This window comes from Chlorocebus sabaeus, chromosome 15 (genome assembly GCF_047675955.1).
Source record: "Chlorocebus sabaeus isolate Y175 chromosome 15, mChlSab1.0.hap1, whole genome shotgun sequence".
NCBI classification, from domain to species: Eukaryota; Metazoa; Chordata; class Mammalia; order Primates; family Cercopithecidae; genus Chlorocebus; species Chlorocebus sabaeus.
In genome coordinates, this window is record NC_132918.1 from 61,720,553 (window position 1) to 61,747,603 (window position 27,051).

Here is a 27,051-nt window from a genome sequence, read left to right on the forward strand (position 1 = left end):
AATGTGTATGTAGACATTCTATAGCAAGAAAAGAAAGGTAATAGAAAAAAAGATGAAGTTAGTAGAGGCGTTTTTTAATTCTTCAGTGTGTGAGTACCATGCCACATTCTAGAATAGAACTGTTCAAGAGAACTTGCTGTGAAGATGGAAATGTTCTTTACTTGAGCTGTCCAGTATGGTTGCCTCAAGCCACAGCACATGTGTGCATGTGTACCTGAAATGTGGTAGTGTGACTACTAAGGCACTGGCTTCTTAATTTAATTGTATACATTTTAGTTTAAATTCAGGGCTGAGCACGGTGGCTCACACCTAGAATCCCAGCACTTTGGGAGGCTGAGGCAGGAGGATCGCTTGAGCCCAGGAGTTTGAGACCAGCCTGGGCAACATGGCAAGACCCTGTCTCTACAAAATATAAAACGTTGACTGGACATGGTAGCACATGCCTATAGGTCCAGTTACTTGGGAGGCTGACCGCAGGAGCTGGAGGCTGCAGTGAGCTATGACTGCACCACTGCACTCCAGCCTGGGTGACAAGAAAGACCTTGTCTCAAAATAAGTAAATACACACATACATAAATAAATAAATTTACATTTAAAAAGCCACACATAGCTAGTGGCTATGTTGAACAGCGCAAAAGCCCTGCTAGGCACATCTTGAGATGTCACCGAGACCAGTAACTGACTGGCTGTTTGCTTCAGACCTCGGAGTGAAGATCCTGCAAATGTCAGCTGCCCGGCACTCACATGAAGTATGCTGCCCCTTGGGAAGGGGAACACATGGGCGCAGAGGGTTTCTGGCTGCACTGCCCTCCTGCAAGCTGGCCTGGGCTTGGGCCTACCAGCACCAGAGTCCCATGACTCTGGCTCCCCTAGAGGCCCTGGCGCTGTCCATTCACCACCATCCTAGGAGTGCTGCTATTCGCTCTGCTCCTCGTCTTCCTCCTCCCCATCCCCTAGTCCATAGGGCAGCAGTCCTCTCAAGTTTGCCTCTTCAGACATACCAGGACAGCTTCATCCAAGTATAGAAATAGTCACTTGCTTCCTCAAAGTCACTTCAGAACAGAGCTGAGAGGAACCTCAGAAGTCATTCCTTCATTCCCTCTACTCCCACCCCATTTTACAGTTGAGAAGCAAAGACCTAGAAAGGTGATCAGTATCATCTTTGGCCTCCTTGCCCAGGGCAGTGACCCACTGAGTCCACAGATGGGGCAGGAACACGTGTGTGTGCAAGAAAAACAGGAACCATCTGGCTGAGGTCAGGCATTCCTTCTGCCTCTTTATGTCCACAGGATAGTTTTTTACATTGATGATGAGGAAGGTGCATGTTTGGCAAAGAGGACAAAACTTCCAATCGTTTAACTGCCAACACATACATTGGGGTCACTTATTGGTGAGAAACATTTCTGTCCTGTTCTTATAGATTCTCTGTAACATAATTCTAGTTTTTAAACCCTCCCTTGCACAGAGATTAGGCCCCAGTTCTCACAAATAAAAAATGCTTGGAGCATATTTATTGATTGCATGACATTGTTTATCCATTTTGAAATGAGTAGTACTAACAATCTTAACACTTTTCCAAGCAGAAAGTTCTCCTTCATGGCTAACTTCACTGGTTTTCCCCCTCTAACTCAGCGTGGTATGGAGAGAGCTTAGCCAAGCTGGATGGACAAGTCATTAATAGGCTGCATTCTGCTAGGAATATGTAAGCTATATATGGCAGACTTTGTTTAAGGTTCAGAGTTCAAGGTTTCAGCTATGGTCATGCGGATCGTATCAGACTTGAAGTGAGAGCTGCTCTCCTGATTTGAAACAGTCTGTATAACAAACTGTTGGGCACCATTGAAATGTATCAGGGAACTCACTGCAATAAAAACACTCAAAATGAATCATCCCGAAGTTCTAGCAACCAGGAAACAGACACAGTAAGGTGAGTAGTGTAGGTTCCCATGGGCATTCTAACTCATTTTTAATGACATCTTATGAGTATATGGCCCCATTTTTCTCTGTAATTAGAGCTAATAAATACCTTCAAGAGGATGTTTATGGCAGGCTTTGGAATATTAACTCGTTATTATCAGAGTTATGTTGCTGAAGGTGAAGCCTGATTTTGAATACAGAAACCACAGCCAATGCCTCACTCACCTCAAAATGCAAATGTAGCAAAAATTAATCCAATGGGACTGTTGTCTCGTGTCTGGCCAGAAAGATGAGAGTAACTAACTTGTCTGAAAGTTTCAACTGCTTCCATCTTATGCCTTGGAAAGTTTTTCAATTATCCAAATACTACTGTAAAAGAAATTCAATGGTAGTTGGAGTCAAAAGTATTTGTACTGAAATGCCAAGCCAGTTATTTAATGACTGTGATAAATTAAATTACTTTTCAAAATTATTCACTCCTTCCCTCCACCACCTCCATGGAAGAATTGTATTTCCCTGCCCTTGACTTTAGCTCAGCCATGTGACTGTTCTGGCCAATGAAACACTGGCAGATCCAATGCAGGCCAAGACTTGAAATGTACATGGGCAGTGGGACTTGGCTCCTGCACCTGTCCCAGCTGGTTCACTGGCCCAAGAAGGAAGAGAAACCTAAGACTGGACCCAGACTTAATCTGCAGTTTAGAGTCATTCAGCCAAACCCAACCAAGATCAGCCAACCCCCAGCTGACCAACAGACACTTAAGCAAGAATAAATGACTTTTGTTTTAAGTTTTGGGGTGGCTTGTAACGTAACAATTCCTGATTGATACATTGGCAAAGACTTAGTTTCAGTTACTATGAGGATATGATACCAACTTCATAGTGTGATCTAAACAATGCGATGCTATGATCCCTTTACTCATTGAAGACCAATAATGTCCCACTCCTGCCTTGACTTCCCCAATGCTGTATGTTACAATTTAGCTAAACTGGGACTACATTTCCCAGAATTCCCTTCCCTGATGGTCCTGGGTTAGCACTGACTACAAGAGAATTTTTCTGCAAGATTTGGAAGCCAGAAGTAAAGCAGCAGACATGGTTTTTTTTTTTTTTTTTTTTTTTTTTTTTAGGCTCTGAAGGCTGGAGCAGGATCCCAGGAACAGTGGGTGCTCATGCATGTTGCAATCTGCTAGCTTGCCTTGTTCTGGGCCAAGTACTTATGCAACTCTGTGGAGACGGCTGCCAGCTTCCCCTGGGAGTCACCCACAGCATTAAGTTTGGAGGTAGTGAGACAGGTGTAGGTTCCGGTTTATATTTTCTCTTGTTCACACCAAGCTTCCTTTTCTGACTACCAGTTTGGCCGACCAATTACTACTTTAGGCTCAACATCAGATGCAGAGATAACCACCTTCCCTGGATGCCTCCACTAGCTCCCATGCCATGTGAAGTCTAATCCTTATAACACATCTCCATTCTCTCTCACTCATGGTTCTTCAGCTTCTTTGGATTGAACCCTGACATATTATGGCTGAGTCCATTGTTGTCTAAACCTAAAAATTCAGAAAAGTTCCTTGGAACATAGTCTTGATTAATTTATTATGGAACACGAAACACATAAGATTAAACTATCATTTATTGAGCCCTTACTAGGTGCAAAATCCGTGCTAAGTGCTTTACATGCATTATCTCATTTAATCTCATAAAATAGTCCCCAATCCCCTATCTAGTAGCCTTACTCTCATCACCGTCATCAGTTGGTGGTTCGGAGATACCTGCTAGCTACAGTAATGCTCTAAGTCCTCACTGCCATTAGGAACTGTACACTGGGACCCAACGCCCTCTGGGGTGAACCAGGTGGCCTGTGCTGTCCTAAAGTACACACAGGTAGTGCCCATTAATTTTTATCCAAAGACACAATCTTTGACCCTATCAAACACTCAGTTCTCCTCTAAGTATGAAGTCTGGCCCCAAATATTTGCCTAGTGACTGGGTCCTGATACCACAGTCAGATCTCACATGGGAATTGCCCCAAGGGTCAATCCTCCTGGACTGAAGAAATGCTGGTGGCCCTGTGCACTCATTGGGATCTCCTACTCCTTACTGGGCATGTACCCCTATTTGGGAGCTACTTCAATTACCAAATCAAATACCTCTCACTTGCCAGAACTGGGACTGAAGTGGCCACCTTCCTTGGAAACAGCCTGCTGGGCCTACCTGTGCCTCTGCAATCTACATTGGTAGCTAGGTTAGTTTCCCAGCATTTGTCCTATCTCAGCAGGTGCTGCGGCAAAGTTTTCCAGGTTGTACAAAGACGAAAGTTAGGGGAGCTTCTAATTAAGATATTCAAGTGGATTTGAGTGGCTTTTCAGTATCAATAACTGTGGTAGTTATGTGCTATATGAACTTGGCCAAGCTGGAACTATTTCCCAGTATTCTCTCCCCAATATGGTTCTGGGTTACAGATGAGTAAAAAGGAGAAACTGGTGCAAGGTTTGAAAGGCAGAAAGGAGGCAGCAGCTGTGATGCTGGAGAGCGCTCCAGTGTAAGGTGGTGAGAGACAGCTGCAGAGGCGCTGGTCGGTTGGCTTTCATCTTCCCTCTCTCCTGCATGCCTGGGGCTTCTTCCCGCCAGCTTTACTGACCAACAGCAACTCCAACCCCACTACCGACGCTTGGCTGTAAGCTCAGAGGTAATCTCGCCAGAGACGCAAAGACCCTTCCAGACTTCTTCACCAGCCCCTTCCAGGGTTCCCACTCCCACAGCTGGACATTCTTAACTTCCAACTTTCCCCAAAGTTCAAACTTGTCCACCTGCGCCAGGGCTTGAAAAGGACATGCCTTTTTCCCCCCTAATTTGAGTGGTAAAGTCTGAAGACCAAAAAACAATTTTCTTCTTTAAAATGCTAACTTGCTTTCCTAGAATTTGAACAATATTCATTCATATATTACAAAGAATTGTTTTGTTCTGAGTTCTAGGGCTCTTCTGTAAGTGCATCTCTGCAAGTATGTAGAGAAAGGTGGAGAATCCCCCCACTCTACCTCCACCCGTATTTTAAGCCTTTGGTGGGATTGTGATTTCTTTTTTATGTGCCCTTTGTTTTAAACCCTTAGCAAGGAATAATGTGTAAACTGGTTTCCCAGTCAAATATGTAATGATGACAATTTGCTAGATAAGAAGCAGGGAATGACAGGCATCCTCAAATGGAGTTAAAGAATCCTAAATACTTACACCTGCAGAGGCTGTTGCTTTTGTAAGGTATGTAATTAGCAGCCAGCGTGTGCTGGAAAATGTGATTGTCTGTTTAAATACGGGATGCAGCCTGGAGGCCACCCAGTTTAGAGCTCTACCGCTGTGTACATTGGCCCAGCCTGGGTTCTCCTGGCCACTTGTTAAGGCTGACTGCATGCCTAAATGCAGAGTGTGGCCAATTGAGCCCCCTTTTCTTGTTCCGTGTGCAAAGCAGGTGTGATCATTTTTAAAAATTGGCTCCTTTTGGCTGGGCACGGTGGCTCACACCTGTAATCCCAGCACTTTGGGAGGCCAAGGCAGGCGGATCATGAGGTCAGGAGATCGAGACCATCCTGGCTAACACAGTGAAACCCTGTCTCTACTAAAAATACAAAAAATTAGCTGGGTGTGGTGGCAGGTGCCTGTAGTCCCAGCTACGCAGGAGGCTGAGTTAGAAGAATGGCATGAACCCAGGAGGCGGAGCTTGTAGTGAGTGGAGATTGCGCCACTGCACTCCAGCCTGGGTGACAGAGCAAGACTCTGTCTAAAAAAAAAAAAAAAAAAAAAAACAGTTGGCTCCTTTTACCTTCGTGAGACTTTCTGCTTTTCTAGCCTAGTGGTTCTAGGCCTTGGCTACACATTAGAATCGCCAGGGACACTTTTTAAAAAATCCTGATGCCCAAGTTGCACCCAAATCAATTAAGTCAGACTCTCTGGGGCATCAAATTTTTACAGTGCCCGAAGCGATTACAAATGTGCTGTCGAGTTTGAAAACCAGTGGTTCCCAAACTTTAACTGCATGAGAATCCGCTAGCAGGCGTTAAAACACAGGTTGCAGGGCCCTATCCCTAGATTCGATAAGAGGGAGGCAAGGGTGTCCAAAACTTCACACTTCTTGTATTTATGCCAAGAATACTGTCAATGTTTGCTGTGGCTTGGATATGGTTTGTCCACACCAAACTCATAATGAGGCTTGGTCCCCAACATAATGGTGTTGAGAGATGGTGAGACTTTTAAGAGGTATTTGGATAACAAGGGATTTGCCCTTGAAGAAATTAATGACATCTGGTGGGAGTGAGTTCTCCCTCTCCCAAGACTAGATTAGTCACCAAGAGAGGGGGTTGCTATAAAATGAGGCTGACTCTCCAGTATGGTATCTTTGCACACGCCCGCTTCCCATTCTTCTTCTCCATCATGTTAGGACACAGTACGAGACCCTCACCAGGGTCATAGTATGAACTCTCCAGGCTCCATAATCATGAGCCAAATTAACCTTTATTCTTGATAAATTATCCAGTCTGAGGTATTGTTACAGCAACAGAACATGGACAAAGAGAAAGCTCAAAACAATGTTTAACTCCTTTTGAAGTTAGAATAGTTAACTATTTTTTGCACATGACAGGGGTTAGCTGTCATGTTTTATAGATATTAGCTCATTTAATAATTTTCACAAGGCTGTTTCCTTCTCAACCTTCAGGTCTTAGAAAAAGTGCCAGAGATCAGACTCCCTTAAAAAGTCACCTGACCCAGTTACTCTCTCCCACATCACCTGGTCTGTTTCCTTGGGGGCTCTAACTCATCTGTAATCTTGCTTCTCTCTCTTCTAGTTCCACGTAAGTTTCCAAATGTAGAAACCCAATCTTCTTCACCTAGTGCCTAGCATGTGACAGGTGCTTCTCTGTCTAGTGCGTAGCACATGACAGCTATTTTTCTAATTGCAGACCGAATGGGTTCACACAGCAACCCTGTGAAAGAGGTACTATGATCTATATTTCACAAACCAGAAGATAATTATAAAGTAAATTCTTGGAGATCACAGTGGAGGAACTAAGATTCTAATCGTCTTCTGACCAGAGGTAGGCTCTGAAATCACTCCAAGAATTGATCATCAGCCTTAAACATCAGTCTTCTTTCCTGGTAATAAACTGAGTCTAAGAATGTCAACTTTGTCTTACTACCACTTGACTCAGTTATTTTTTTCCCAAATAGCAGTAACAATCCAGAGCCCAAACTGTAGAAAGTAGCAATTTCCTTATTTAAAAACTGTCCAAAACAAAAAGCCTATTAACAATACCCCAAAACAATTAAGATTTCTACCTCATATAAACATTTTAATTCAGAATGTTGACATTTAGAAGAAAAACTACAGAAAAGCAAATGGATTTGAATTATCTGACTTTATTTAGCATGCAATGCAATTTATTCTGGCAATACATTAATATGTGCAGTTATAAAAAATGTTGGGTGCTTTTTCCAAGAAAAATGTTTCTGAATGTGCACAATAGAATATATGCAGAATCCTTTCAACAGTTGACTTCGTAATTTTTAAACTCATAAGTTTGGTAACACCAAGTTATGGAACAATGGACTTTTTCTGTAATTCATGATTTAGTTTGCGTTTATAAAGGTTTTAATTGCCTTTTCAGTTCCCACAAGCTACCAAGCCTGAAATTAAAGGACAGCTGAGAAAGGAAATCACCTGGTCAAGTCTCCTAATTGTACAGCTGAAGAATCCAATGGCCTTGCCAAAGATTACAAAGCTAAAAAGAGACACAGCCTGGATGACAAGTCAGTTTTTATATGTGCTCTAGAAATGTCTTGAGCTAAATAAGGCACACGTATCACACAGAACTTTAGTCATATCTCACAGTCCAGTTTTACTCTGCTTTCTATTTTTTAGAGAGGAGGTCTTGCCCTGTCAGATAGGCTGGAACGCAGTGGTGTGATTACAACTCACCACAGCCTCAAACTCCTGGGCCCAAGCAATTTGCTCATGGCCCCATACCTTGCTAATTAAAAGAAAATTTTTTAGAGGCAGGGTCTCTCTATGTTGCCCAGGCTAGTCCTGAACTCTTGGCCTCACATGATCCTCCTGCCTCAGCTTCCTGAATAGCTGGGATTACAGGCACGAGCCACTGTGCCTGGCTCTGGTTTTACTTTCTGCTTAACACAGGATTCAATCTTGATGTGTTCCTTTATAGTTCACAAACTTAGTGACTCAATTGCTTTAGAAACAAACCAATAGATGATTTTATTTAGAAATAATCTGATTTAGAAATAAAACCATTCCCATTACTGCAGCATTATCATCAGTCACTGATTGCTAATGCTTTTCATGCTTCTTTTTTCCTGGGATGTGTGAACCTGGCAACTTTTCTTGTTCTTCTATGTTCTTAACAAACCCACATCAAGGGTGTCTGTTCATGTTTGAAATTCATCAGCATCAGAAAGAGCTAACATGTTGGCAATATCTAGAAAACCATCAACATGACTGTGGGACAGTTCATTTCGCTTTGCAGCTGATCCCACCATAGTGAGTGAGTGCTCTGTTCATCTGAGCAGTCACTTTGCTTTTGCAAAGCAGTTGTGGATTGCTTCTGGGATGTCAGTGTCCCAAACAGCAATGAGATTTCTCATCACATCCAGAACATGCCACATAATATACCGAGCACTTTCAGCATACAATTTTTGGTAATTTATTGTCTCAGCCTAGTGGCTGCACATAGCCATGCTGCTGGCAGGTAAAAATGGTTACTCACTTGTTTTAACCTCCAATGAATGTGTACAGTACACTTACCAATAAGTAACAGAACATTTACATTCCAGCAAGCTATTTTTCTAATTGCAGGAGCCATTCCTAAAACAACCTGACAGACATCAGTGCATTAACATTTTTTATTTATACACAGTAAAGTTGTGTATATAAAGGGAATTTTCAAATTTCCAATGTAAATGATTCTAATTTCTTGCTATTCTTAGTACTGCAGCAAAGGAAGAATGATAGCCTATCTTTATATATTTCTTTTTCTCCAGGGCAACATTTCTCTGCAGAAGTGAATGTCTGGTTTGGCTGCATGTTATAGAGGCTTATTAAATATGCTCTCATGGGCATATTTATTCACAATAGATCCTTCATTTTCAAGCTCATTCTCTGTTGTAGATGCTTTACCTTGTAGTAGTGACACAATACTGTGATATGCCAAAAGCACAGCTTCCAGTCACGGAAATCTGACATTAACCCGTATCTGGAATGCAATTGCATTAGCCTTATCAAAAAACAAAAATTCAGACACGGAAATATTATTTGCTCTGATCTGGCAAAGTCATTCAAACATTTCATTTACTACACTGGAATGCTCTGCTCCTCTCATTCTGTCACCAATTTCTCTTCTTTTGGATGTTTTTCATCTTGTCCTGACTTCCAAGGAATATGCAGAAGATAAGAAAACTCCTCATTCTTTCATCAATTAAACTTACTTTCTTGTTCACTAACTTTTAGCTCTGGAGACATTGTGACCTCACTGTATCTTCTCTTTAATACTATGACCGAATTCTCTGCATGAAGCATTATAGAAATGACATGCTGAACAGAACATGTCCATCCTAATGGGAAAACTGAGGAGACTGGCTTGGTATAGAAACTGGAAGTGTAGTACTGATGAAGCAACTAATTTTAAATTTAGAACAGCAAAGCTGATGTCAAATTTCAAATGAAGGGCTAATTTTAATTATCTTAATAACCAAGTCAAAAATAAAATCTCTTTTTTATTAAGAAATCCTAATGACTGAGGTAGATGATGCTGTTATCAGATACTGAAGGAATTTGGTTTAAAATATGAAAATGATGAAACCAAGGGAAAGAAAGCACTGTTTTGAAATTATCTTCTTTTAAATTTAGATGGATAATTAAGAATGCTTCCAATTTAAGGTTCTAAGCACAAAATCCAGATACGTCGTTATGGACTTGCTTCCTGAAGATGAACTCAGCAGTTGATGGAAAGAATCCACACTCTCACACAACAGCAAATCACAAATGGTTGTCTCTGTGAAGCCAGTAGCTCTGCATTTGATATTTCTATCTGGGCTCATTTCCAACTGTTCAGGATTTGGATTCCTGAAGGCTTCTTCAGCATTTAACTAATTCTTTGTTGGCTGAAGGGGCTGGGACTGTTTCTCCACACACAAACTGATCCTAAGACAGAGTGAGAAATGACATTAACCAATAAATTTCTGTGTCACAAATGCATTAATATTAAACCTTCATTTTGTCACAGAATCAATCCAGCTCTGTTAATTTTATTTTTCCATTGTTACTATCATTTCATTAAAGAGCCAATGACAGCACTAGAATTAGAATCTTAAACATGTATCAGTTTTTGACTCTGAATTCATTATTTAATATAAAGCATCTTACAAACAAATATCCCCATCTTCAGTTCAGAGCAACCACTTCTCAAAAATCACATAAAGACATGTCACATCTTTTAAATTTCTGTATTACTACTTACACTAAAACTTCTCCACTTTAATATTTGGTCATTCAAATACCAGTCCTCTTCAAAGTAATTACTTCTTCTAACTAAAAGGGATGGGTCTTTATGTGTTTCCCAACACGGATAATCTGCGATGTTAGCTACTTTGTAAATTAAGTTCAATCTCTGATTATTTATCCTGGCTTATGTCAGTTACCACAAAAAAATCTCTGCTTCCAAGGTTATCCCTCACCTCCAGCAATCTGATTCCTGAAGGACCAGCCCCTACTCTGTCCCTGCTACTCTGTTGTCCAATATTTGGAACCCTTTCACTGTGCCCTTTGGAATTCACGGTCCATTGTTAGCACAATGCTCCATATTCTCAACCTCTTCGTCAAAATATCCTTTTACCCCCAAAAGCATTGGTAATATCTGGAAACAGTTTGAATTGAAACAACTGAGGATTGCTATTGGCATCTAATAGGTAGAGGCCAGAGATCCTGCTAGACATCCTATAATGCGCGAGATATCTCTGGACAACAAAGAATTATCAGGTCTAAAATGTCAATAGTGTTGAAGTTGAGATGAAGTCATATTCTTAAGGACAGGTTCCCCTATATGCCCGTCTAGTGGAGGCTCTGTGTTCTCAGAGTCCTAGTACCAGAGGGATTGGAAGTGGGGCTAGTTCCTCCTTTTTGCCACCCTTCTCCTTTCCTGTCTAAAACTTATCAGTTTAGAATCTTATGTCTTGAGACTACCGCATTGCTATTCTTCTCTGTTGCTATCATTTATCCACCCTGGATGCCATATTTCAACTCCTCTGGACCTCCACCGTATTCATCCTACCATCCTTTTACTGCCCCTCACTCCTTTCATGTTCTCTTTACATAGTTCAAACTCCACAGTCGGTTATAACAACTCTTCTCTCACTCCTTACTATTCACTTGGGAAAACCATCAACCTGGTTAAATCTAACTTTCTGTGTCTATATTCACTTATGAAGGCTGAATTTCTACCATATTAAACACTCTCTTGATCCTCTATCACCACTGGTTACTGTCGCATGTCTCTACTCTCCTTTGCAGCAAACTCCTTAAAAGAAATGCTTATACTCACTGCCTTCCATTCTCTCATTCTCTCCAACCAGTTTTCTGCCCATTGGTTTCTTCAATCATGCGCTGTTCCTGTTACTCCATGGAAACTGCTCTCGTCACCATCACAAATGAACTCAGTGTTACTAAAGCTAATGGTTTATCAGTGTCACATGACCAGGATGACCACTTCCTCGACCCTTTCTCTTCTGGTTTCCAGGATTTGACACTGCTGATTTTCCTCCTTTCTCAGTGGTTGCTCTTTTACCATCAACTTTGGTGATTCCTCACTTCCCTCCCTGACTTTTTAATACTGGAGTGCCTTAATGCTCAGTCCTGTATTTTATCCATCTCTGCATTCACAGACCTGGTGATCTCATCCAATTTCATGGCTCTAAATGCTGTCTGTCACTGATAACTCCAGAATTGACATTGCTAGCCAATCTCTCTCATGAACTCCAGACATATATATCCAATTGCCTTCTCAACAGCTCAACTTGGATGACAGACCTCTCAAACTGACTATGTACAATTTCAACCCCTATACCTATAGTTACATTCCCTCAATTGACAGTAACTCCATCCACTCAGTTATTAAGGTAAAAAATATTGAAATCATCCTTGACTCACTCCTTCACACCCTATACAAATCAGTCATTCAAAGTGTATCCAGAATCTAAGTACTTCTCATTACTTCCATTGCTGTAACCAGGTCCAAGCCACCCACCTCCTTCTTTAATTAGTGTAATAGCCTCCTGACTGGTTTTCCTGTTTCTATGCTTGCTCTCTATAGGCTACTCTGAACACAACAGCCAGAATCATTTTTTTTAAAAATCTTAAGTTGGATCATAGCACTCCTATGTTTGAAAATCCCCCAATGGTTCCCTATATCACTTACAACAAGAGCCTAAATCCTTAAAGTGATCCACGACTTCATCTTGGACTATTCTCATCCTGCTCTGCTCTGGTCACACTGGCCTCCTCTTTGTTCCCTGATAAAATCAGGCATGTTCCTGTCTTGGGTCCCCTTCACTGAACGATCTTTTGCTCGACTCTGTTAACCCATACCCTCATATGTACACGGCTCACTTCCTCGCCTCTTTCAAATCTTTACTTAATAAGGCCTTTCTCAGTAAGGCCTGCCATGATCACCCTATGGAAAACTGCAACCTCCTCCCAGACCAGCACTCCTGATCTTCCTTACTCTGTTTGCTTTCTGTTGCAGAGCACATTTTAACACAAGAATGAATCATTATATTTCTAAATTATAGTCTAAATTATAGCTCGCTTCTCTAATGAGGCTCTGTGCCTTATCCCCACTTTCCCTATATTCATTTTGGAGTACATTCCTGAGAGTGTTAAGCTCCTTACCTAAATTTCATTCCAAGTACTGCACTAAACTTTGGGCAGGAGTGGGCAGTAATAACATTTTTTTTTTTTTTTTTCTATTGTCAACATCCTTGGGTGAAAGACAATAGGGCAATTAAAGACTAAAATGAAATTGTAAAGCTGTATCTAGGAATTATATCTCAAACAAGATAATGCAGAATTCTATGTATAAGCCAGGCATGAAATACAATTGTTGCCTTCAAAGTAAGTCTAGGAGCTCTAAACAATTTTAATTACATATTAAATAGAAGAGAAATATAAAAATTGTCCATTAAAATAATCTATATACTTTCTTCTATTTAATAAATAATAATTTTCACTAAAGCTAGATTTATCTCTAAAACTAAAATAAATTATGTAATCTGAACTTTAAACATTTTAATTTACTATTCGGCTGTTTATCAATGGTGTTTAAAACCTGCCTAAATACTGCACTTTACCTAACACAATGAAACATTCTCCTGCTCTCATCACTGACAAGCTGATCTAAGTCCTTGCCACTGCCTTGTAACACCCTTCCCCCGTTTTAAAATTATATCCCTTACTTTGTCATAAATCACTTTTATAATGAGAGAGCAGCTAGGACACGTTGCAACGTCTTCCCCATTCTCCAAATCTTCCTACAACGAAATCAAACACCATGTGGTCAGCATAGTCTTCTCTTCGCCATATCCTCCCCCAAACCTATCCCACCCCAAGATGCAAGTCTCTTGGTGGCTTGCCTTCCCCGCAAGGTGGGTGAGAACCCCAGGGCCTTCAGCAGGAAGTGCCGACATCATTTTCCCCTAGAAACACCTAGGAAGGTTAGGCGAGCTTTAGTCGCCCCAAAAGCCCTGGGAAACAAAAAACGAGTCCCCTCCTCGACAGAAATATCCCAGGCTGGGACTCTAAGGTAGCGATCGGGCAGAGACAGAGGCTCCCCGCCGCCCTCTCCCTGGCCTAACCTAAGACCAGAACTACGTGCCTACCGAGAGAGCTCAGGGTGTTAGTTGAAGTGGGGGGATGCGGGAGGAGGAAGATTCAGCAACGGGAAAGAGGGCGTGGGCGACACAGCGCAGCAAAGGCCACCCAATGACGGAAGGAACACGGCGGAGCCAAACTGCGCTTGCTTGGCTGAACCGCCGGGCGGGACCCTGAAGTTACCTTGGTGATGGAGAAGTTATCTCCACATGGGCAGGGATAGAAATACGTCTCCGAGTCCTCGTCATATTGGAAGTCCTCGATTTCCACCTCGTCGTGAAACACGGCCATGGTCAGCGGGGGTCGCCGAAGGGGTGACGCCCCGGCAGCCCGAGACCAGCTCTGACGGTCTAACTTGGCCGGAACCGGCCTGGGCTCGGTCGCGCCGGGCAAGGACTAGCGCTTCCGGCGCATAGGCAATGACGCAACTCCGGCCTGCGCGGCAAAACGGATAACCGTTAGCGGTCACCATGGAGATGGCTGAGCTAGGGGCGGAGCGGCTGAGCTAGGGGCGGAGACACTGGGAAGACAGCACGTCTTGCTTAGCGGGGTCGCGCACCGCTCCTCCTATTGGATGGCAGTGACCAATAGAATGTGGGGCTCGCCCGCGCTGCTGCGTCATGTCTGGGACCGCGGAGTATCCCAGGTGAGGGCAGCTAAACGTGGCCGGGTCTGCAAGCTACAACAGCGCGGAAAGTTTCCCTGTTTCTTGTCGCCTGCTTTAACGCCTTAAACAGCCCGCTGAAGGCTGCAGCAGGTGCTAGGTAGCATCCTACCGGCCCTCGGGAAAGGCGGAGTGGGGAGGCGAGAGCAGCTTAGCCTCCTTGACCTCCCTTCCTGGTGACGGACGAACAGTTCCCGTGGAATTTCGCTTCACCAAGTGACCTTGAGCCCAGGGCGACCGTCAGCTTGTTAGTTCCTGGCTGCAGGTACATTCCGCTTCTTTCTCACCCCAGAAGTCTTAAAATATCCTAAATTGTATTGCTGAAAGGACCAAGCCCTGGAAGGCAGGGATTAAGTTTTAGTCTTCTGTTTGCCAGGCATATAACATTATTAACTACGATGATTTGTAGTAATAGTAATAACATCAGCTTTTATTATTGGGGAGTTATGTGCCAGCTATTGCACTAAGTGGAATCGTCAACTCTAGGAGTTTACATGTTATTCCATTTTATTAGTCTTTAAACTGAGGTACAGAGAGTTGGGCATCTTGACTAAAATCATACACCTGGGAAATAATGAAGAGCTTTTCTGTCTCCAAGGCCCAGGGACAAATTACTTATGTGAGTACCAGTTTTTTCTTTGCGAAGGAAATGGTGTCAGTAGGCAGATTTATCAGTGTCAGGCCTACGTATGCCTTGAAGCGAAATGCAGATAAAAGGCATTTTTGTCTTGAAAGCAGTGCTAGTGCCTGTTTTGGTAAAACCGATTCCATTGGGTCTTACTCAATTACTGGGCGTTTTATATCTTAATAGAGAAGAAATGCATTGTAGTGAAAAAAAAAAAAAAGCACTTTAGAGGGAAGATCTGGGATCGGAATCTTGAGTTGTTGATTAGCTCTGGCAAGTGGGTATTTCTATTTGGGCCTTATTTCCTCTTCTAAGAAAGGATTGGAGTAGAGATAATATAAGATCCTTTTTAGATGTACGTTGCACTTTTGCATGGAAATTGTGAGTTTTACTTGGTTCAGCAACGATATATAATATTTAGTTTACATTTACATAACATATCCCTGTGCTTATATTTACACACTCATATGTTGGCATAAAGTTACCAATTTTGTGCACACTTAGATGAAGCTCCACTCAATGTAGCCCTTTTAAAGCTTGAAAACTTAAAGTCAGAGGAGTTTCTGGGGGAAAATCCAGAAGCTATATTACAGGAGTTTATGGAGGATTATTTCAAAGGCCTCACAAACGCTTAATTTTGCATAATTATAGATTTACCCAGCAGTTAGGAAACATTTGTTAAAACTTGTCAAGGATTAACTGTGATGATTCTGGTCTCTCTGGGCAAAGGAGACATCCCAGCAAAGCCCACACAGCTTGGAGGCTGCTCCACTGTTGACACAAATACTTCCCACGAGCCTCTAGGAGACAGGAAAAAAAGGGAGATTCTCCGTGTCTGTTCTGCAGTCCCTTTCATCATTTTGAGGTTGGGAGCCGTCTTTACTTCTTTAGTCCTTCTGAGTGTAAGTACTTGAAAATTCATTGTGAGCCATTTTTATATGTTGAGGAATGGGTGTAGTCATATTTGGCTCATGGGAGGTATAAATTGGTAGATCTTTTAGAAAGCATTTCGCATCTATCAAAAAGAATTTGCTGAGGAATTTTAAAATCTGAAGTTAGTAGTCCTAAAAGTTATAGGGGTTGTTGGGTAGTTTTTCTTTGTAATGTTCCAACTTTTCTTTGAATGCATGTTACCTAAAGTGGGAAAAACGAATGAGCTACTTATTAATAATAGTTGACACTGTGTTGGTCATACACTGTGACCAAATCCTTATGTGCATTATGTCATTAAAACAACCCGGTGAGGTGTAAGTATCATTACCCCCATCTTTAACATTGAGAAGCAGGAGGCTTAGGGGCTGAGGAACTTGCCTAAGGCAAAGCTGGTAAGTGTCAAAAAGCTATGATGAGAACTCAAATCTGTCTGACCCTAGAATCTAGGCTTTTAATTAACAGTAATGTCATTTTTGATGTGATGGTACTTCAAGCAGAGCTAGATTTAAAAAGCAGCACTGTAGCTCTGCAGACTGCTGAGATCTTCCTCTAAGCAGTGCTTGGTCCCATGAGAACTAGATTTGAGGAGGGGAGGTTCTCTGTGGCTTTCCATATGTTTTCATCGTGGCATCCATTGATCGTCCCCACTGTCTGGTCAGAGATGGCTGCTCTTAACGTTCTGCCCAATTTGAGCTTGTACTGTGCTGAAGAAAGTATAAACCATATACAAGCATGTAATGTAGTTTATTTTACTCCACCCAGCACTTTTAAAGAAAACATTACAATGACTACTAAACTTTACATTTATTCCTAAAAGGATGGAAATATTTTGTAATGACACCCTTTTTGGCCCTGAGAGTGTAACATAAGCAGATTTATTAGTTGCTATAGTAATTTGAGATCACAAGTTTATCATAAATGTTAACTAACACTGCTTATCCAGGAAACAACAATGCCTAGGGTTCTTAGCTTAAGTTCAGATTTAGAAAACTGAGGTGGACAGATCATGAGGTCAGGAGTTTGAGACCAGCCTGACCAATGATGAAACCCGGTCTCTACTAAAAATACAAAAATTAGCCAGGCGTGGTGGCACGTGCCTGTAATCCCAGCTACTCGGGAGGCTGAGGCGGGAGAATCGCTTGAACCTGGGAGGCGGAGGTTGCAGTGAGCCTAGATCGTGCCACTGCACTCTAACCTGGGCGACAGAGCTAGATTCCATCTCAAAAAAAGAAGAAGTCATAATTGTATAATGCAAAGTATATTTGATGAGTGCTGTTGTATATCACGCCAGAGGGAGTTGTTTATTGGCAATCCCAAACCTCCACCTCTCTAGGTTGTTTGACAAGGAAGAGAAGGGGTCAGTGTGTTAGGATGGATTTTAGTAACACTCTTGCTTGCCAGGTACTTTGGTAGACGTTTTATTTATTCCTCTCAGTAATCCAGTGAGGTGGCATGGGTAATGTTAAAATGGCTAAAATTGCTGAAGATTAGAAAGCAGGAAGGAGTCACACCTGAGCCCAGTTCTGCTGATTTCAAGTCAAATACTCTGTGTATACTACTTGTTTACCAAGAGGAGCCCCTTTTCTTTCTCAGTGACACCTGATTCTAAATTGACAGATGTCATGATTGTTCTTTGAACTTACTTAATTTCAGTGCATTTGTGCTTGTTGAGGCATTCTTGGCTTTTCTCTTTCAGTGTCCTCTCACACCCTGCCTAATGTATCAGCAAGTTTTGGGGCTCTAATTCCAAAATATGTGTCATGTTCATCTACTTCTGCCATCTCTGTAGCTGTTACCTTATTATAATCTTAGACCAGAGTCTTTTAACTGGACTTCTTGCTTCCACTCCTGCCCCTCTCTATTATCCTTCCCACAGCAACTTGAGCAGTCCTTTAAAAATATAAATTAGGTCTTGTCCTTCTCCTGATTGATTCAGACTTTTCAGTTGCTTCCCGTTACCCTTAGGATAAAATTCCTACCCTCACTATAGGCTGCTGGACTTCATCTCATTTCACTCTTACCAGCTTACTGCTCTCCAGTCATACTGGCCTTGGTTCCTCTTCACATGCCGCGCTTATTTCTGCATTAGGACCTTTGCTCTTGCTAGTCCTTCTGCCAGAGTGATCTGCCTTTAACATTTGCTTGGCTGCCGTTTCCTCATCATTCAGGTGCCAGGCAAGGTGTCATCACTGGAGAGATATCTTTCTTAATATTTCCCCACCTACCCCGTCACTCTTCCTTCCTTTATCATACTCATCATGATCTATAATTATCTTGTTAATTATTTGTTTACTGCTATCTGTCTCTGGAACTGTAATAAAAGCTTCATGATGGCAAGGGCCTTGTGTCTGGTTCTTTATTATATCTTCAAGGCCTAAAATAGTGCCTGGCACCCCTGTAATTGTTGAATGAACTGAGTATACCTGTTGAACTGAAACCATGTAATTAATCTTAAATGTTAAATTTAATCTGTTGCTTGCAAAAGTTTGTTTTACTACAAATTTAGTGGGTGTCAGTTTTATTTAGCATTTATTATAATTTTCTGCATTTCAGAAATAAAGTTAAGATTTTTTGGTAAGGGAAGACCTGTGAGGATACAGACATTGATGGGATGTTCTTTATATGGTTTTAGAAATAACTTGATATATATTGATCTGCTGTGGTTGATTAAATACTTACAGTATGAAACCACTGGATATATTTCAAAAAATTAGTAGATTTTTAATTTTTTATATTTTAGGACTGGCATAAAGCTTTGGAAAGCACTTTGAACAGAATTTTATAAAAATGTCCTTTATTTACCAGTAGGTGGCACTCTTGGTCATGGTTACTTTTACAAAATAAACTCGGGATTTTAAAGAGAACTGCCTTTTTTTTTTTTTTTTTTTTTTGAGACTGACTTTCGCTTTTGTTGCCCAGGCTGGATTGTAATGGCACAATCTTGGCCCACTTCAACCTCCGCCTCCTGGGTTCAAGCGATTCTCCTGCCTCAGCCTCCCTAGTAACTGGAATTACAGGTGCCCAACATCATATCCAGCTAATTTTTTGTATTTTTAGTAGAGATGGGGTTTCACCACGTTGGCCAGGCTGGTCTCGAACTCCTGACCTCAGGCGATCTACCTACCTCAGCCTCCCAAAGTGCTGGGATTACAGGCGTGAGCCACTGTGCCCGGCAAGAACTGCTTTTAAAATTAACATTTTTTTTCCAGTTCAGTTGAGAAGGAGACCATTCAAACAGCATAATCATTAAACAATGTATCCTATTGTGAGGACAACTTATTTTAGCAATAGTTGTCTAAAACATTGAACAGAACAGTATTTCCATATTTAACAATATAGTGGTTAAATTTTATCAGGGAACTTGGCCTTAAGTGACATGTAACTGTGTCATTCTAGCCTTTGGTCTACTGTTTCCTGGGGTGGATATCCTAAGTAGAAGGTGTTAAAGACAGGCCAAGGAAGATGAACAAAAGAAGCTGTAAGATAAATAATCAAAAAAGAAAAGTGGAAGCATGGAGGGAAGAATGAATGGAGAGTGGGTAATTGAGAGTGGGCTTGTTGTGAGGTGATGCCTACTGATTATAATGAGCCTTTCCTTTGGCAGCTAAGAGGTAATAGTGCTTTTGATCAGTTCCCCAAAACATTGTTATATGTTGTTTGTGCCATTGCAGGAACTTTGTGAGAATTTTAGTGCATGGAAAAACTGTCCACGTTCCAACTGCTGTACATCCAAAAGTCTCAGTGTAATAGCAGGACCAAAATATTCTGTCAATCAGCTGACCATATTCTTAATGACTCCTGAAATCTCGTGGACTTCTAAAGTAAGTTTCAACTTCTTTCTTTCAGGGATGAAGGTAACATTATTGACTTAGAACATTTAATGGAGAAAAACTACATTTAGTGGTCTTGAATGAGGTCGAAGAGGCCTTCTGCTTTTTTCATTTAGTAAAGAGAAAAATAGCAAGTACCATGCTTATCCACAATGATGATGCAATGTACTATGAAAAGAAGAAATATATCATTTATCTAAAGACTAGTTATGAAGCAGTGAGCTTTTTAATATGATTGGGGTATAACCGGAATAAGCTATATATGACTTATATCACTATCAGATTTATTTATTTTTATTTATTTTCTGTCTTCATCTATTGAATGCAAACTCCCTAAGAGGGTTTTTGTTTTCTTCATGCCTGTAGCACCATTGCTTATGCCAGTGCCTGCCACATACTGGACTCTTGATAGATACTTGTTGAATGAAGGACCAAATTAATGAATATGGAGTAGGAATGTAAACACTTAGCTTGAATATTTTGCTAACAGCAATTTATTACAATTAATTTATATACTGCCTCCCAAAAAGCTCAGAGAAAAGGAGTATTCACATGCATTTTCATTTATTCTCAAGGTAACTAAGATAGAAAAGGACAGATAGAGCAATGTAACACGTTAAATGTGGCCATTTTAGACAAATGTTTAAAAATTGACATAGGAAAATGCTATAAAAGGAACCAAAAAGAAATTTCATCTGACTCCTAATTGGTGCTTTTCTTGATAGGCTGGTAGTTTTTAGAATTTGAAATGTTGAAGAATCTCTGTGTGTGTGTGTGTGTGTGTGTGTGTGTTTAACTTTTTGTTGAAGTTCAAGTACAAGCAGAAAACTACACAGATCCTAAGAGGACAGCTTAATCAGTTTTACAAAAAGTGAAAATACCCATGCAATCTGCACCCAGATTAAGAAACAGCATTGTCACTGCCACCTCCCAAGGGAAATTGCTAACTTGATTTCTGACATCATAGATTCATTTTGTCTGTTTTTATACTTTATATGCTTTAGAATAAAAGAATATCTGTTTTTTGGGGTTTGGCTTCTTTCATTCAGTATGTTATTTGTGATATTCATCTGTGTTACTGTATGTAGTTGCAGTTTGTTTTCATTGCTGTATAGTGTATCTTACTGTGTGAATGTATCACAATTAGCTTATCTCCCCTAGTAATGGCATTTGGATAGTTTCCAGTTTGGGCTATTATGAATAGTGTTATTATTATCAGTTTTGGTTTTTTAATATCTGGGAACCTTAAGCTTCTTGTTTGGGAACCACGGTAAATTTATCTTCCTCTTACACTTTACCTAACAAGAAATATAAAAGACTTATGTAGTGCTCTTTAGGTAGAATACAATTATCAGGAAGTTACAAAATCTACTCCCTTCTTCTATAATAGCATAAGATTAGTCATGTGAACTTGGTCAGAGATTTTAGAAAGCAATAGAGAACATGAATATTTGATAGCACCAAAAATTACATACTTACATACATAATTGTGGAGATACCTTGAGTCAGCTCTAAATAGTGGAAGAAATTTTGTCAAGGTGAAGTTAGGCTCTTGGCTGCTTTGCTGGTAGCTTGACTTATAATAGCACCAACAGAAATCCAAACTCTTCTTCACTGACCTTCTAAAATGGTCTGCTATTTCCCCACTTTTTAAAAAAGCAATTTGAAATTTCAGTTTTATGTTTTCCCAGGAAGCGCCATGGCCTGTGCTGCTGTTATGATTCCTGGGTTGTTGCGGTGCTCTGTTGGAGCCATCGGTAGTGAGGCTGCTTCACTGAGATTGACACTCAGCACTTTGCGCCACCTTACTCTAAGCAGGTGAGTCATTAAGCCTTCTGTGTCATTTGAAGTTGATTTTCAAAACGACCCGACCTGCTGATGGTTGTGGGAGGCCTATCAGACTCCCGGAAAGGTAACATCTTGGCTTCAGTGTGCATGCTGTTAGGTTGTTAACCCTTTTTTTTTTCCTGAGATGGAATCTTGCTCTGTCACCCAGGCTGGAGTGCAGTGGCGTGATCTCAGCTCACTGCAACCTCCACCTGCTGGATTCAAGCGATTCTCCTGTCTTAGCCTCCCGAGTAGCTGGGATTACAGGCGTGCACCACCACACCTGGCTAATTTTTGTGTTTTTGGTAGAGACAGGGTTTCGCCATGCTGGTCAGGCTGGTCTCGTACTCCTGACCTCAGATGATCTGCCTGCCTCGCCCTCCCAAAGTGCTGGGATTACAGGCGTGAACCACCATGCCCGGCCAAAACTTGAGTTAGATGGGCAAATACTCACTGGCCACTTTACAGGATCCATAGTGTTATATTGTATTTAGGATAACCGTGATATTTCAGGAAAAACTAATTTTATTATTTTTATGAAGATAATATGTAATAACTTAATTTTACTTTCTATTAAAGCATAATGAAATCCAAAAGGAAAACTGATCACATGGAGAGAACTGCAAGTGTCGTTCGACGAGAGGTTTGTATCTTTGGGGTATGACAGGTTTTTCCAGCTACTGGCTTATGGGTGAAGCATTAGATGAGTCTGGTCCTTTTGAAGGACAGTTGGGAAATTTGTTATTTTTCTATATAGAAATTTTCTGAGCAGGACATATGATATCTGATTTGAAAAGATGATAGATACTCAAATTTTTTCCCTTTAAACTTGGAATGAATGGATTACCTGTTGATGAAGGGAGTAGAGCAGCAGTTGAGGGAGCCATCCTCACAGGTATGATGTTTAGGGTTATATTTTAGCACTCGAATTTCTTTTAAAGCCTACGTTTTATGAATAGCTTACCTTTTTTTGTGTGTGGAGCCTTTTTTTTTTTTTTTTTTTTTGCATCATGTCTCAAAGTCCTTGTTCTCATTCCTACTTTAGAACAATTTATTTCATCAAGGGAGAAAGCACTAACATCTGAGAAAGGAAAATGGACAAGCTCTTGTTATCCTTCTAATGTACAGATTTTTTCCACCATATTCAGACTATAGAATGCTAATCTACCACCTGAAAGGGTGTCAAGGGCTGAGAAGTAAAGGATCCTCACCCTTCACCTCAGTGAGTAACCCCATTTTAATTAAAAACATAAATTGGATATTTGATTTTGCTTTTTTGAATGTTGATCGCTTATTCAGGTATATTTAGCTTAGGGTTATAAGTCTATTGAAGCTAACAATAAAAATCTATTTCATATAAAGAATGATTGTGTACTTCTGCAAACATGGGCAGAAATTATATTGTCTCATTTAAATTTGTCTATTAATAGAAGGATACACTTTAATGTAAAGGCATATTGTTTAGGCCCTACTTTTAAGGCTAACTTCTTTCAGAAAATTACCATGGGACTAAGGGTAATATGTTTGTTGATTCAGCTTAAAGTTCTTTTTTTTTTTTTTTTTTGAAAAGTTTGTAAAATTAGTTCAGCATAGTAGATTTAGGAGCTTGTGGGGAAGTACACTTTTCCCAATGATAAATCTGAAAAGACCTTTTGGTTTGTTGAAATGACCAAAAATGCTGATTCCTTAAATGTGAGACTTGTTAGGATTTCTTTTTAAAAAATGAAGGCCTTGCAAATTGTGAAAAAAAAAAGTGATTTCTCTTACAGGCTCTTTCCTGTTGTATTTTGAGGCTGGCGGAATTAGAGCAGAGGTTGAAAATCTTTCTCTAGAAGGCCAGATAGTAAATATTTTAGCTTTTTTGGGCCATGCTGTCTTAATAACAACTTCTAATCTTTGATTTTATCATGTGAAAAGAGCCATAGACAGTATGTAAACAAATTTCATTTACCAAACACTCAGATTTGGCTCTGCAGGTAATAGTTTGCTGGTCCCTGAATTAGAGTATTCATTTCAGAATTTTATTTTACAATACCAATTAATTTTAATAGCCTGCAGAAACTAAGTGAAATATGAGCAAAAAAGAATCATCATGCATTTACAACAATTAGTGCATTGTTTACTGTTGAGCGTCAACTGATATTTATTGAGCACCTCCTATTTTCCAGGACCAAAAACTTTTTTGTTACCTTACAGAATTCTCAAAACTATGCCATAAAATAGATAATAATATTTTAAGACAGGTAAGATAGATAGATAGATAATAGTATTTTCTTTTTTTTTTTTTTTTCTTTTTGACACAGGGTCTTGCTCTGTCACCAGGCTGGAGTGCAGAGGTACAGTCATGGCTCACAGCAGCCTCTGTCTCCCAAGCTCAAGTGATCCTCCTGCCTAAACCTCCTGAGTAGCCAGGAGTACGGGCACACTACTGTGCCTAGCTAATTTTTATTTTGTAAAGATAGTCTTGCTGTGTTGCCCAGGCTGATCTTGAACTCCTGGCCTCATGTGATCCTTTCTCCTTGGCCTCCCGAAGTGCTGGGATTACAGGCATGAGCCACCACACCTGGCCAGTATTTTCTTTTTAACAGATGAAAAGAATAAGAATCGGGCTAATAACAGCTTGCACAGCATCCATCATAGGCATTAAAGTACTTAATTATGTTGACTGCCAATTCTAAGGAAACATATCTGTTTTTCACATTTTTATTGTTACCACAAAGTCTTTACTTTTACATTTTTCAAATTTGTGTGGATATAAATAGTATTTTTATTTATATCACCATCATTTCTCTTTCTTAATAGCAGACCTTTATCTCCCTAAGGTTATCACCACTTATCTATAATTTCTTGCTTATTAATTTTAATAAAATTTACATAAGTGGGAATGTACAGTGTTCGGTATTCTGCAGTTTACAGATGAGGCAGGCACATACTTTAAAGGTTACACCTATTAAGAAGTAGATACTAATGGCACGTCTCTCTCTAAGTACGCTCACACTGCCTTTTCTTGGGTGTGTGCCTTCCCCTCCAATAAATCACTGTCCTGTCACACACACACACAAAAAAGATACCAACTGTGATTTCTAAAATATACTTAAATATATTTAAAATTAGCCTCATTAAAATTTTTGGTTTGTAAATGTAACTGTATAACTACAGTATGTTAAGAAGCTTAAATGACTGTGTATTATGATGGTCAGTAACATATGAAGTACCGATACACATATTCTTTCAAGTTTGAAGTACCTCACCTGAGAACTGGGCTAAGGGGCAGTTCCTTAATTTGGTTCAACTGGAATAAAATTACAAAAGGTGTATTTTCCTTTATGTAACAGATATATAACTATAGCCAAAAGGTCAGATAGCACAGAATTCAATAAATATTGAGGATAATGGAATAGTTAATATCAAATTCTAGCCAACTTCTGGTATTATGAAAGTATATCTAATCTTAGAGAAAACCTAACAAAATTATTTTAAGAAAAAGGGAAGGAACTTTAAAGAAATAGACTGTTAGAGATCTAATAAATATTCCTATTTTATAGATTAGAGACTGAGGTTCAGTCTTGATAAGTAACTTGCCCAAGCAATATATGCCAGTGGTGAAACCAGGACTGATTGCTGAACCTGACTTCTGTTTCAGGTTCTTTTGAACATGCCCTTGTTCTTTCATGTTATGACCGAATCATATCATTTATTCACTAAATTTTAACTTTAATTTGGAAAATTATCAACTAATAAAACTGTTTCTTTTCAGCACAACTCTCTAGTTTTTCTAAAAATGAGCATTATAAGAACAGGATACAGCTCATAACATTAGAGCACTCTCATAGTTCCTTAAGATCAGAACTTTATACAGGAAAAAGTTCCCTTTATATAAAGTTTGATTTGGCTGGAAAAAGCTTATAAAACAGTCATAGCTTTAAAGCCTTTTTATGCTGTATCATAGTGACATCCTCTGTTGTAAAACGGTTTTTTATCATCTGACATTTTCTTCAGATAGCCAGTTTTCCTGCTTTGGCTGTCTTATAAGAGCTTCCAAAGACTTCAGTCTACCTATAGTTTATTGTTTGTAGGTCAAGAAGAGTTATTTTCGAATGTAGCTTAGAGACTTTCTGCCAAAAATGTTCTTTATTTGTGTCTTGTCTGCAGTAGGAATGTTCAATTTGTGTTCGAGCGCAGTGGCTCATGTCTGTAATCCTAGCACTTTGGGAGGCTGAAACAGGAGGATCACTTGAGACCAGGAGTTCAAGACCAGCCTGGGAACATAGCAAGACCCAGTCTCTACAAAAAGTTGCAGATTAGCTGGACATGATGGTTTGCTTATAGTCCTGGCTACTCAGGAGGCTGAGGCAGGAGGATCACTTGAGCCCAGGAGTTCAAGGTTACTAACGTGAGCTATGATGGTACTAGTGTACTCTAGCCTGTGTGGCAGAGCAAGATCCTGTCTCTTAAAAAAAAAAAAAAAAAAAAAGAGTGTTCCATAGTTTACATCCTTATATAAGGAGTCTTCAATGTCTGTGTCTTCCATTTCCCTGGTTTCTTTTTGGGCAGATACAGAAGAATTAACTACAGTTTTAGAAAACTGGCAATAATAGATTATTTATTTGTGTTTAATTCTTCAACTGTTTGATTAATTGTGCTAAATAAGAATGAATTTTCCTGTGCTGACCTGATTTTCATGGAATATTTGTAAAGTTTGGATTAGCAAGATAATTGGTAGTTATTTCAAGCACTTCTTGGGTTTCCAAAGACTGTTGAATACCTTCTGAATTTGAAGTTATCAAAGTAATAGTTGTAGAATTTAGATATTCAAAAGATGTGTGAAAACCACCTATATCCCTATTTTACTTAAGTGATGTTTCCAAGATAGATTCTGGTTTCCTAGTTAATCTGGTTTAACTAGTTTAAGAGTTTCCTAGTTAATCTTGTTTAACTAGTTTAAGAGTTAACATGTATTTTGACTTGAACCTGGGAGGCAGAGGTTGCAGTGAGCCAAGATTGCGCTACTGCACTCCAGCCTGGGCAACAGAGTAAGACTCTGTCTCAAAAAGAAAAGAGTTAACGTGTATTTTGTATACTTCTTGGTTTTGGAAGTTGGTGACTTTACCAAGGCAGATGAATCAAGTAATTGCATGTTCAGGGAGCACATCTGTGTTAACTGTATTTTTCTTTGCCTCATTTAATACAAGTGATTTTTCTGATTTGGCTTTTAGGCATACTTTTTTCTCATCTTCCAATTTTTTCTTCTGGGTTTTTTTTGTTTGTTTTTTAAGAAGGGTCTTTTCCTTGATTGTCTTCAGGCAAAGGAAAAAGTTGTTGGAAATGTACTTTG

General features: G+C 40.1%; 2 protein-coding genes and 1 pseudogene across 14 annotated transcripts in view; 1 reads left to right on the top strand and 2 right to left on the bottom strand.

Moving 5' to 3' along the window:
* Window positions 1-7,303: 7,303 nt before the first annotated feature.
* DPH3 (diphthamide biosynthesis 3) lies at window positions 7,304-14,128 on the bottom strand. 2 transcript variants are annotated; one of them, XM_008009232.3, is made up of 3 exons: window positions 14,021-14,128; window positions 13,423-13,497; window positions 7,304-10,117 (listed from the first exon to the last, which is right to left on the bottom strand). In XM_008009232.3, exons 1-3 carry the CDS (start codon window positions 14,126-14,128, stop codon window positions 10,052-10,054), a joined length of 249 nt encoding a protein of 82 aa, XP_008007423.1. In that variant the 3' UTR covers window positions 7,304-10,051. The 2 variants fall into 2 exon arrangements, with proteins under 2 accessions (XP_008007423.1, XP_008007424.1); XM_008009233.3 differs by lacking the exon at window positions 13,423-13,497.
* A 111-nt stretch (window positions 14,129-14,239) lies between these two features.
* Window positions 14,240-27,051, top strand: part of OXNAD1 (oxidoreductase NAD binding domain containing 1) — a 62,212-nt gene continuing 49,400 nt past the window's right edge. For 5 of the 12 annotated variants that reach the window (XR_005241921.2, XR_012095596.1, XR_005241920.2 and 2 more), the window contains exons 1-5: window positions 14,424-14,766; window positions 15,856-16,028; window positions 19,731-19,880; window positions 21,581-21,707; window positions 22,296-22,359. Coding sequence is in view for 8 of the 12 variants with exons in the window: in XM_038002921.2 (XP_037858849.1) it covers window positions 21,589-21,707; window positions 22,296-22,359 (183 nt within the window). In the remaining 4 variants the exon portion in view is untranslated. Of the gene's footprint in view, window positions 14,767-15,855; window positions 16,029-19,730; window positions 19,881-21,580; window positions 21,708-22,295; window positions 22,360-22,761; window positions 22,939-27,051 lie in introns of all 12 variants that reach the window. The other 7 variants (XR_012095597.1, XM_038002926.2, XM_038002925.2 and 4 more) reach the window with 5 other exon arrangements.
* LOC140713497 (THAP domain-containing protein 5-like) lies at window positions 26,006-26,927 on the bottom strand (annotated as a pseudogene).